This window comes from Nicotiana tabacum, chromosome 17 (genome assembly GCF_000715075.1).
Source record: "Nicotiana tabacum cultivar K326 chromosome 17, ASM71507v2, whole genome shotgun sequence".
Lineage (NCBI taxonomy): Eukaryota > Viridiplantae > Streptophyta > Magnoliopsida > Solanales > Solanaceae > Nicotiana > Nicotiana tabacum.
The window spans coordinates 90,719,303-90,731,087 of NC_134096.1; the positions used below are offsets into that span (position 1 = coordinate 90,719,303).

An 11,785-nucleotide genomic window follows, 5' to 3' on the forward strand; every position below is an offset into this window, starting at 1 on the left:
TGACTTTTTGGGTCATCACACGTAACTATCGGGAAAGGCTCCGAGTTCCCTCCCACAGTCCTAACCCGAGTCTTAGCTCCATCATACATATCTTTTATCGCCCGAATATTAACAGTGAATTTCATACATAACAGTTGAAATACTAACAGTGGATTTCACTCCCAAGCAGTCACAGAAATATGTTAAAAAATAACTACCTGTACAATAAAATAAAACCAACGCAAAAATAAAACGGACTTTACTAAAGAAACTTCTGATAAAGAGTTAATTTTTAAAGAATTTGCACAATATAAATTCGAATTCGGACCAAGTTTTGTATACTTTGATTACACACAAAAGAGAAATGTAAAAATAGCACGGGTTAGTCAGTTTTGTGACTGATAATTGAAAAATAGTCAGCGTTTGCAAAGTCATTGAAAATAATCACTATTTTGCTGAAACACGGAAAGTTCCAGCATAATATGCTGAGTTATGGATCTCATATGTATAAACTTCTAGCATATTATGTTGGAACTCTAGCACTCGAAAAAATCTAGTATAATATGCTGGACATTGGAACTCCTGGATATAAACTTCGAGCATATTATGTTAGAACTCCAACACATTATGAAATTCCATCACATTATACTGGAATCTCATATGTAAAAAAAATTTGAATTCCAACATATTATGCTGGAATTTTCCGGATTTTAAAAGATGTTCTTGTTCAAATTTTATCTTCACATGAAAAATGATAAAATTTCGATTAGTTTAAAACAATGACTATTTTTCTAAATCAGGGTATTTTTCTGATTTTCCCAAAAGAAATAGATTTGGTATCTCAGGATGGGTCACCTAAGTCTAAGGCGATACCAATTTTTGTTCATCTAACTTCAACAAACCATAATATAAGATCCAGCTTTGACTTTCGAAACAATAATTTCCATTTGGCCACCTATTAAATGGCCAACCGTCTCCTCCTAACAATAAATCCAATAGTAGCTCTTTAAACACTCATAGCCCTGTTCCATTCTCCCAGCTGTGCCCAACCACGTGCAATAGTAGATTGTGCTAATATTAAACCCCATCTTCGTACGTAACGCTCAAAAATCCAATCTTTAGATCTATATTTAGCTGCACAAATCTTGTACTGTTTCTGTTCCACTTGCACATCACACAATGGAAACTTGCATCTATCATCAGCTCAAATCTCAGCCTTTTTGGCTTCTTTTTCTTCTTTCTTTAGGTTCTTTAAAAATCTTATGCTTTTCAATCATCTTTCTCAAATGGGTCTATGTTAATTTCCTTAGACCTGGCAAAAATCTCAAGAAATATGGGTCATGGGCACTTGTTACTGGGCCCACTGATGGTATAGGAAAAGGCTTTGCTTTTCAATTAGCTAGAAAAGGACTTAATTTAGTTCTTGTGGGTCGTAATCCTGATAAATTGAAAGACGTTTCTGATTCAATTAAGGCTAAGTATGGACAAATCCAGATTAAATCAGTGGTTGTTGATTTTTCTGGTGATTTGGATGAAGGGGTTGAGAAGATTAAGGAGACAATTGAAGGGTTAGATGTTGGTGTTTTGATTAATAATGTTGGGGTTTCGTATCCTTATGCTAGATTTTTTCATGAAGTGGATGATAAGTTATTGGCTGATTTGATTAAAGTTAATGTGGAAGGGACTACTAAGGTTACTCAAGCTGTTTTGCCTGGTATGTTGAAGAGGAAAAAAGGTGCTATTGTTAATATTGGTTCTGGTGCTGCAATTGTTATCCCCTCTGATCCCCTTTATGCTGTTTATGCTGCTACTAAAGCGTAAGTTTTGCACACTCTTTAGCTGCTTTTATCTGTCTTTAATTCTCTTTTGGAAATTCTAATTTATAAGATTTTAGGTTATAGTTAGTTTTGAGGTTCCTTTTGGATTGAATTGTAGCAAAATGATTGCATCTTAGTTGAAACTTAGTAGAAAAAGGCAAAAGTTATACATAAGTTGATAAACTTTAAAGCCATTTAGAAATTGGTAAAAGTTCTTGCATATAAACTATAAGAGTTGATATTCATGTTAATGTACACACGCAAAATAAAACTTGTGTTATGGATGAAGTTTTTTTTTTTAATTCTCGTCCCCTTTGATCCCCTTTTGTTGGAGCTATTGCTCCTTTGGTGACTCGAACCCACGTACTTGAGGTTGTAGGTGGGGAGTGCTGACCATCTGAGCAACCCCTCTTGTAAGCGTATGATTTCATATGTGGTAGCTCTATATAAGGGGAGGTTTGAAGTGAAAAACTTGACAGTTCACTTTGCATACTGAGATGTCCTCATTTCCGGAATTTGCTGTATTATTGGATGACATGAGTCCGGATATCCTCTATTTTTCTCAAAGCAAAGTAAAGAAAGAGGACAACTTGTTCCGACAGTAAAGTTACATGAATTTCTGTAGAAGTTAAATTGATTCTGGAAATAGGGAATGGGGATTGGGTTACTGTACAAGGAATGACATCCAACATCATATTAATTAGTACCTCTTTGTTCTTGTTTTGCGATGAATCTTTTATATTAATTAGTAGCTCTTATATTCTTTCTTCTTCAATGCCCTCCCATCATCCCAATTTCACCTCCAAACATAACTGTCTACTACATACATACAGATATCCATAGTGGTTGTATCCCTTAGTAATTGCTCCTCCATGCACTCTTCTTCTTTGTGACCCCACTTGACCAACCAATTTCCTCAGTTGGCCTTCCTCTCTCCACAGACCAAAAAATAGGGTATTTAGTTAGCAACTGGAAGCCAGTAAAAAGGTATGTTGTTCGGACTCTCCAAAAATGTCATTGGGTGCGTGTCGGATCATTCAAAAGTAGTGTATTTTTGGAGGATTTGACACGGGTGCGGCAGCATTTTGGAGAGTCCGCGCAACATAGGTAAAAAGGACAACTTGGTGCACGAAGCATCCCGCGTTCACGGCGGTCTAGGGAAGGGCGAGTGCCGCACCCCAATGGGGTGTGACGTAGGCAACCTACCATGATGCAAGCATCAGTGGCTGATTTCACGGCTCGAACCCGTGATCTATAGGTCACACAGGTACAACTTTACTGTTGCTCCAAGGCTCCCCTTCAACTTGAAGCCAGTGCATTGCTGAAATTCGAAGGATGGTAAACCTAAGAAGTTGGAAGATAGTGCTTTCTTAAGAAATAACTTGACATGCAATCTATGCAAAGTTGATGCCATGCAATGTGGCATGCAAATGACAAAGATGAAAGTTCTCACTTAATGCTTCCCACTTATTCCTCATTTTATGATACTGACGATGTTTTAGCAAGATTTTGAATGTTTAAGCACATAATATTATTTTTCCGTAATATTCTTATGTGCTGCGTGGATTTGTTGGATCTATTTTTCAGATACGTTGATCAGTTCTCTAGATGCCTGTATGTAGAGTACAAGAAGAGTGGGATTGATGTGCAATGTCAGGTATATGTTATACACTTTGTTCACTTGCAGTTTTTTTTTTTTGCTTTTTTATTGTAAACCAGAGTTTATCTGCTTCTTCATTTGGTATTTTTTATATGACTCACCACATGATTAATGTATTGGTATCTTGTGTTGTTTGGATTTGGATGAGGAATTGTCCTTCATGCCCGGTCTAATGAGCTCCATGCTTCTACACACTTATTCTTGTCCTTAAGTAACCCCCACGTATAGCATGGTATAAAAAAAATTTACTTGACTGAAAAAGTTTAAACTTACTTAGGACTTACAGGATATTACTTCTTAATAGTTATGAGTCTGGAACTACAGAGTCCCAATATTTTTGGATTAGGACCATAATCACTCCACATATCAGGGTGATCATTTGGCTGCACTTACTGTCTTTTGATCCCATTTTCTTGTCAGTATGAAAGTTGTTGAATTTTGTTATGCTAGAGTATAAGTCCTATGTGAAGATTATTAAATGTGTTATATCCTAACACTCTGGATTCTACTTTTGTTCTTGGTACTTCAGTGGAAGGCCTTTTATCTGCTGTCTTTTGCTCTTTGATAAATTTATTCCACAATCTGAAATACACAATAGAAGCATAAAAATATAGTCTTTATATCCAAATCTTAGAAAGGGCACCACATGAAGAGTTTATTGTTACTAGTTATTCATTATGGATGAAGATGTGAGGCTAAGTGTGTGGCGGGGGATGATGGGGAAATTGGAATATTGTTGATATTATAACATTGAATTTTTTAATTCATGTATTTTTGATAAATATAAATCAGAATTCTACCTACAACTTGCTCTTCTATTATTACTAAGCATTAGGAGCAACTTCTTTTTATGGTAAATGAAGTTGTCTGGTGGCGTCTAGTTCAACTTCATCAACAAATGCGCTGAACAAGCTCTTATCAAAGTTGGAGGACATTCTGACCTCCTCCTTTACATTTTCTTAATTTTCCTTTCTCTGTTTAAAACTGCCATATCTTCTGTGTCAGGAAGTTATATAATGTGTACTGAACTATTTTCACTTCATGTAACATCATTCTTTCTTCTCCAAATATAGGTGCCGTTGTATGTGGCAACAAAAATGGCGTCGATCAAAAGATCTTCATTTTTTGTTCCCTCGACTGATGGTTATGCTCGGGCTGGCCTGCGATGGATAGGTTATGAGCCAAGGTGTACGCCTTACTGGCCCCATTCTCTTCTGTGGGGTTTGATATATTCATTGCCAGAGTCGATTGTTGATGCTTGGCGCCTGAAGTTTTGCATGGGAATTCGGAAGAGGGGGCAGATGAAAGACTCCAGGAAGAAGGAATAGAAAGCACCTTCCTCACCTCATCCCTTATCTTTGAGTCTGAATAGCTGAATTCCTATCTTCTTCTTTCTGTTCCTGTTTCCAATTGGGTAATGCTAATTCTGATAATGCAACAAGAAGGTTGGTCTTGTTCTTATTAAACAAGCCTGATCTCGTTCTTGTGCGTTCTTAGCTGTAGGTTGTTTGAATCAAGAGTAGTCCAAAAGAAATTCGAGTTCTCAGATCTCTATTATGTCTAGCCAAAAGAACCATTTTCCAGGGCAAGTAATTGAGAATGATTCTGTTTGTATTTGTTCTTTGAGTTTGATGTTACAGGATGAGATTTAATCTTGGTGTTTGCTTATTTGAACCAATGAATTACCTTATGTTTTAATATATAACAGATAATTCATTGTTTTGAATAGGTTTGAATTGTATCCAAACTCATTTCTCTGAGAATTGTGATATTACAATTGTTATTGGATTTTCCAGTCTCAAGTATTAGAAGATAATCCTTTGACAATTTCGCTCAGTTTGATTGTAAAAATTTTTACCCAACTGTAAACGAGCATATCTTATCATTTCAAGATTGAGGTGAGGTTTTATATGTTTTTTGAAAATATTGGCTAAATTATGACGATGTTACATTCTCAACCTTGTTCTACCTCTAAATAAGGGGAACAAGAAGAAAGTATTAAGTACAGAAAAAGAACTGGAATGCTAACTAATACGCAGATTCATAAACTTTATCCAAGAAATATAAAATTCATTTGCAGCAGGAAGTAGCATCGGACAAAGAAAAATGTAGTTAATTTTTTATCACCTCATAAAAGTTTTGTTGAAATCCAATGATAATATGTTGAATTAAACAAAGCATGCTAGTTTCTACCTCCAAAAGAAGGAGAAAGTTTTATCCTTAAATTAAAAAAGAAAGGAAGGTTACTTCTTTTGCCAATTTTACAACACATGCTCATTCTAAAGCATCAGCAGAAAAGAAATCACTCTAACCTATTCCTACTAGGATTCTCATGCAAATCCAATCATGTCAACAAGGAAAAATAAGATTAACACCTAAACCGAAGATAAATACCAGAAAATGGTTAATGCTATACATATTATCATTGGATTTCAACATTTCTGTAAGCATCTACCAGTTGAGCCTCTTGATCATATCCATTGTTTCCATTTCTGTTCTTGAAAGATTTATCGCTAAACATGCGAACAAACATGCTTTTTGACCTGGGAACTTTTTGAGGTCCTGAATCTTCTGATTTTCTACCATCACCGTTCTTCTTGGCTAGTTCTTCTAAGATAATCCTGATGCTACTCTCAAAGCGGCGCCTGAATGTTGGATATCTTGATATAGATTTTGTGATGCCTCGTAGTCTTCATAACAAAAGCAGGAGCGTTAACACAAAATCAGAATGCTGTAAGTGGTAACAAAATCAAGATGCTATATTTCACGGATTATCACCTTCGAGCTAACGCCTCAAACTCAGCTCGCCTCAGATCAGATTCAGGTGGTGATCCAATATTTGAATTCCTCAACCTCTCAGGATCACCACTCAACAAAACCAATTTGCCAAGGTACTCCTCTTCGCTGTCGGAAATATTTTCAGCTTTGATCTGGTCTTTGATGATCAAGAGTGGATTGAGAAACCACTCATAGAATGTATCTCTGGGCCTGTTTGTGCTGGTTACTTCGGTACCATCGTCGTCTGTATAAACAAGGTTTACATGATTAGTCCTTTTGGTATAAAAACCCCAATTCTACATTAAACAGTCAATACTTGCATATTTGACTTACTTATCAAAAGACCAGCGCTGTTGGCTTTGGCAGAACGTATAAGGGTCTGAAGGATGCAATAGGCAGGCAAACCAATGCTAATGACTTGACCACTATCTCTATTAGACTTGGCATCTTCAATGTCTTTTTGTGTAATTACTCCTTTAGATACCATGATTTCCCCATGATATTGACAGCCCGTGAATAAGCCATCAAGAAGCTAGAGTAGTAATATATGTTAGAGTGCAAAATTAGCACCAAAACTTCACAGCCAGGTTCTGGTGAAGCATCACAAAAGCAAAATAACTATACCTCGAGGGGCTTCAACTCGACCATGGGAGCATTGATGGAGTTCGTACGAGATGGTGGATTTTTGAAAGATTCAGGCCTTGAGAAAGAAGCTGAACGAGAGCTGGTTCTTGATGCAGTCTTCTTTCTGTACCGAGGCCTATATGAATACCACAGATATACGGCAACTGTCAAAATTATTTGAAATTAAATATACATTTGTCAATTATCAAAGGTATTGAGGTTAAAAGGTTGTAGCTATCGGAACCTAGGAAAGCAGGATCCTTCTGGCATATCTAGCACATCATTGCTATATTCATCATATATGGACAAGGAAGCAACGATATAGCAAAGCCCCAACCAAAGAGAAGACTCCTGACGTAGAAAGCATTGGTAAAACATTAGCAGTTCAGGAAATGTATAAAACGCAAGAGACAATTTTGAGGTCCTTGAAACAAAAAGGGAACTTCACCTGATATACAACTACTCCTGAATAAGCACCGAGGAGGATACTTGCTAACATTGATCCAATGAATGCCCCAACAACAGCCATTGGCCAGAGTAAGATAGCAAGACCAGCAAATGGCACACAGATGGTCTCTAGAAAAGGTCCTTCTCGACCTATACAATCATGAAACAAGCGACGCCACCCCTTCAAAAGCATGTAAGGAAATTTGCAAGCAGCAATTACTGTGATCGTCGGTATGTCAACCAGGAGTCCTAGTGCTACGGCTACTAGCGCCAAAGGTATATAAAGCAACCTGTAATAGATTGAAAAGTAACTTCTGAGCAAAAAATAAATCTCTCATGAAGAATAATTAACCAGCCAAACCCCCCAACATATGCTAGCAGCTAAACAGCATAAGTCGAATCCATGATAATTGATGAACACTCTTGTTAAGGAAAACAGGAGACTTTTAAAAATGCTAATATCTTAAGTGCAAAGACCTACAAGATCCAACTTAAACTAAGGAGTTATAGCAAAGTACTAAAAATTTCCAAAAACTACTGCATCTGTATTTCTGTTTGACACAGAGAGGGAGATTCTGACTTGCTGATAAGTAGAATAACATCTTGTACATCTTTACTTCTGTTCTGTCATAGAGCATGGAGATTTTGACTGACGGACAAGTAGAATAACATCTTGATCTCATTCCGGTAATCCTAATACAGCTAGAAAACCCAGGGGGTCAATGTTTTTCGTATTGTTAGAATTAAGAGAAACTTAATAAGTGTTTTAAGGTTGAAACGTTGACACATGAAGATCTGCTAGTGATGAGAAAAGATACGTGCAATCAAGTACAGACGCTTACTTCCTTTTCTTCCTTTTCGTAAATTATCCCTCAATAACATTTTGATGAACTAACTTGACTCCTACTGAGTTCAAGAAAATTTCTTTGACAGTGTTGTTGAATTAGTTTTTGGTAGAAATATGTTTTAATAGAATAGGTGGAAGATGTAAAGAGGTATGAAGATGCTATAAACAGTAACTATTACATACTCCTATTTAACTTTCCTTTTGTGTAGTTTGCCAATTTAGTAACAGGGACATATTTTTGGAATGAACTAATTCAAAAATAGATCAAACCAAAGGGGAAAGATGGAGTATTTAAGATGCTTTAGAGGCAGAAGTTAAAACACCAAAAAGCGGCTTTATTGTATTTTTCAGCACCAGTGTAGATACTTCACTAACTGAGTTCGCATACCAACCAGATATCTGAAACTCTTTGATATTGAAAGATTGACATATGATAATATACAGAAAATTTTCCAACTTCAAATGGGGCAAAAAGTGGAAAAAGAACATCGAGATAGGTAATTCTGCAAAACCTGATCTCATAGTATTTTCCACCAGGAGGTCCTTGAAGTCGCAAATCATCCATGATCGAGAAGTAGGAATGGTATAAAACATCCCTCACATCCCTAACAATAGTAAAGCTTCCTTTCACCGTGTCCCAAGTCCCATCCTACCATCAACAATGAAGCAGTTAAGAAACTCGAAGCCAAAAGAAGAGATGAGATGTAAGCAGTGTAGGAAATAGAAACCACTTAAGACATACATATATACTGTGAAAGAAGGCATTCGTCTTCTTTCCACCCACAGCTTGGAAAGTGGCAAACACAGGAGAAAGGAAGCCATAAGCTGCCCCACCAACAATGCTGCTTGCAAATCCAATCAACGGCCACAAAAGTAAAATAATAATGACACATATGCTTACCACAAGTTTTAAAGCTGGACCTAATTGCTTTGAGCTGCAATTCATAAAACAAGGTGGAAGTCACTAAAAATTAGTATCTTTAGATACATGAGGTTAACCATGAACCACAATAGCTAAAGAATGCACCTCCATAGACAGTAATACGTATAGAACAGGTGCACAGGCCAAAGACCCAAAATAAGGGCAGAGTTTCCGACAGTGACTATAACGAGGATCAATGGGCACAAAATGACACCTGCAAAAAGTCAGTGGCAAAAACCTGTCATTTCTCTTCATAGTCAAGGAGAAAAACTTTGGCACGATAATGACATTAATACAGAGTAATCAAGGGCGAGATTTCACAATGTAGACCACAATGGTATAGACATTTGTGGTCAATGGCTCACTTGTAAAGGCAAGCAGCTTGCAAGGCCAAAGTTAAAGTTAATCTGGCACTTAGTACACATCATATTTGAAATCCCAGCGGAGACAAAAACACTAGGTAATTTCTTCCATTTGCCCAAGCCTTAGTGGCGTAGTTCCCCAGTACCTATGTTGGTAGGAGGTAGCAGGGGTAGCAGGTACTAGTGTTGTCAAAGGCGAAAAACGTTAAAAAGCACACAGGTCTATCAGGGCTTTTAAGTGCAAAGTGCAATTAAAGTGTGGGCTTTAGTTAAAAAAAGCACAACGAAGAAAAAAAATAGAAGTATATATGTAATGCAAGAAAAAAAGTAACAAGTTCACTCATAATGATTTCCTTTAAAATTTATAATATCTTTAGCCAATTATATTTAGTGTTTTGTACCACTCTGTTCAAGATAGAACTAATTGACAATGAGGCGTGGGCCTTAGTGCCTTGCCTACCCTATTAAAGTGCAGTCTAAGTGAGGCAAAGCGCATACCCTGAGCTTTTTTGAGCTTCAGGGTTTAAGCGCGCCTCAAATGAGCCTTTAACAACACTGGCAGGTACCCATTAGAATTAGTTGAGCTGCGCACAAGCTGGCCGGGCACCACCGTCATTTGGAAAAAATAGATTACAAAGACTAGCATAAAACGACGATTAACCGGCATAAAGTGACACTTGCCAAAAGTAAGGGGCACAACCCTGTCATTTCTCTTCATAGTCAAGGAGAATAACTTCGGAATAATAATAACATTAATACAGAGTAATCAAGGGTAAGAATTGACAATGTAGACCAAATTTGTATCGATATTGGCAGACGATGCCTCAATTGTAAAGGGAAAGAACTTGCAAAACCAAAGCCAAAGTTAATCTGGCAGTTGGTCCTAATCATATTTGAAGGAAATATATGGAAACTAGCATAATCAGTAAGTATTAAAGAATGTTCTGCAATAAGCGCGGCCTAGTTGTCAATGAAGTGAGTTGAGAACCATGAGGTCTTATGCTCAAATTCTAGCGGAGACAAAAATACTACTCCCTCCCTCTGAATTTATGTGAACCCATCTGGGCACGGAGTTTAAGAAAAGAGAATACTTTTGAACACATATATTTTATGGGGCTATAATTCATTGTGTAAAGGTAAATTGTTTACAAATAAGTAAAGAGGTCATTCTTTTTTTACACAGACTAAAAAAGAAATAGATTCACATAAATTGAAACAAAGCCGGTATGTGATTTCATCTCATATGTTCAAGCCTTGATAGACAAAAGATTAAGGAAAAAGAAAGAGGGGGGGGGGGGGTAAATGCACAAATGATTAGAACAGAAAGAAAGGGTGCTATCCAAAAACACAGTGACTAACAGTATGTTTAACCAAATTTAAGAGGAAATGAAAGAAGCAACAACATTGAACAGTAAATAGGAGTGTAATTGAAGGAAAACCTTTCAAAACACCGAGAATAAGCAGGCCAATGAAGTAAGGCAAGAAACAGATGAAGTTCCACAAAGAAGCCAGAAACCCCCTTGGGGGTTCCATTCCTAATGCTTTTTAGCTAAATCAAGAACCACTGGATCTTTATCACAAGCAATGAAACTTGGAAAATGCAACCAAAAAACTCATCTTTTTAATGAAAAATCGAGTCTTCGTGAAAACTGGACGTGAAATGGAAATTATGATGTGGGTTTTGAGGATTTATGAACAAAAAAGTTGGTTAACTGTCAAATATTGGGGATAATAAAGTGGTAACCAAATACTACCAATTGCGTTTGGAGCCTGTGAATAAGAAAGAAGAAGAAAAAAACAAATTTGATAGCGTTTTGAAAGCAAGGTATTCAAGTGCTACTTTTTAATTATGGAATACTACTTTATTACTCTTATCCTTTTTCTTTTATTCTATAATATAATATCATTTTCAGCTTTGCTGACAGGTGCAGCAGTGGAGTTTTGTATTTTGAGATCGAGATAGTTTTCAGTACCAATTTAGGACATTCATATATTCCTTTTAGCGGTGAACAACTTCCGCTTCCAACCAAGAGGTTGTGAGTTCGAGTCACCCAAGAAGCAAGGTGGGGAGTTCTTGGAGAGAACGAGCCGAGGTTCTATCAAAAACAGCTTCTCTACCCCATGGTACACTACCCTCCACAGACCCCACTAGTGAGATTATGCTGGATTGTTGTTGTTATTGTATATATGTTTTAGCGTTCAAAACATTTTAAGGTAACTTTTGGTAATGCGCGTATAATACGAGTTTGATTTCGTAATACGACAATGCAGTTTGTTTGGTAAGACTTGAAGTTCACTCACTCTAAAGCATAATTCAGAATGCAAAATGTTTGATTAATGATGTTGGTG

The 11,785-nt window shown here is 36.8% G+C and overlaps 2 protein-coding genes across 3 annotated transcripts; one reads left to right on the forward strand and one right to left on the reverse strand.

The window, feature by feature from the left end:
• The first annotated feature begins 941 nt into the window (after window positions 1-941).
• Window positions 942-5,182, forward strand: LOC107802666 (very-long-chain 3-oxoacyl-CoA reductase 1-like). The gene is made up of 3 exons (XM_016626206.2): window positions 942-1,796; window positions 3,384-3,453; window positions 4,530-5,182. The coding sequence occupies exons 1-3, from the start codon at window positions 1,159-1,161 to the stop codon at window positions 4,782-4,784; spliced, it is 963 nt and encodes a 320-aa protein (XP_016481692.1). The 5' UTR covers window positions 942-1,158; the 3' UTR covers window positions 4,785-5,182.
• Window positions 5,183-5,642: 460 nt separating this feature from the next.
• LOC107802654 (putative membrane protein At3g27390) lies at window positions 5,643-11,294 on the reverse strand. Of its 2 annotated transcripts, none has more exons than XM_016626196.2 (10): window positions 10,876-11,294; window positions 9,180-9,288; window positions 9,054-9,087; window positions 8,665-8,801; window positions 7,307-7,595; window positions 7,103-7,209; window positions 6,859-6,994; window positions 6,568-6,766; window positions 6,235-6,478; window positions 5,643-6,146 (listed from the first exon to the last, which is right to left on the reverse strand). In XM_016626196.2, the coding sequence occupies exons 1-10, from the start codon at window positions 10,967-10,969 to the stop codon at window positions 5,879-5,881; spliced, it is 1,617 nt and encodes a 538-aa protein (XP_016481682.1). In that variant the 5' UTR covers window positions 10,970-11,294; the 3' UTR covers window positions 5,643-5,878. The 2 variants fall into 2 exon arrangements, with proteins under 2 accessions (XP_016481682.1, XP_016481673.1); XM_016626187.2 differs by having other exon boundaries at window positions 8,895-9,087.
• Between the last annotated feature and the right edge of the window lie 491 nt (window positions 11,295-11,785).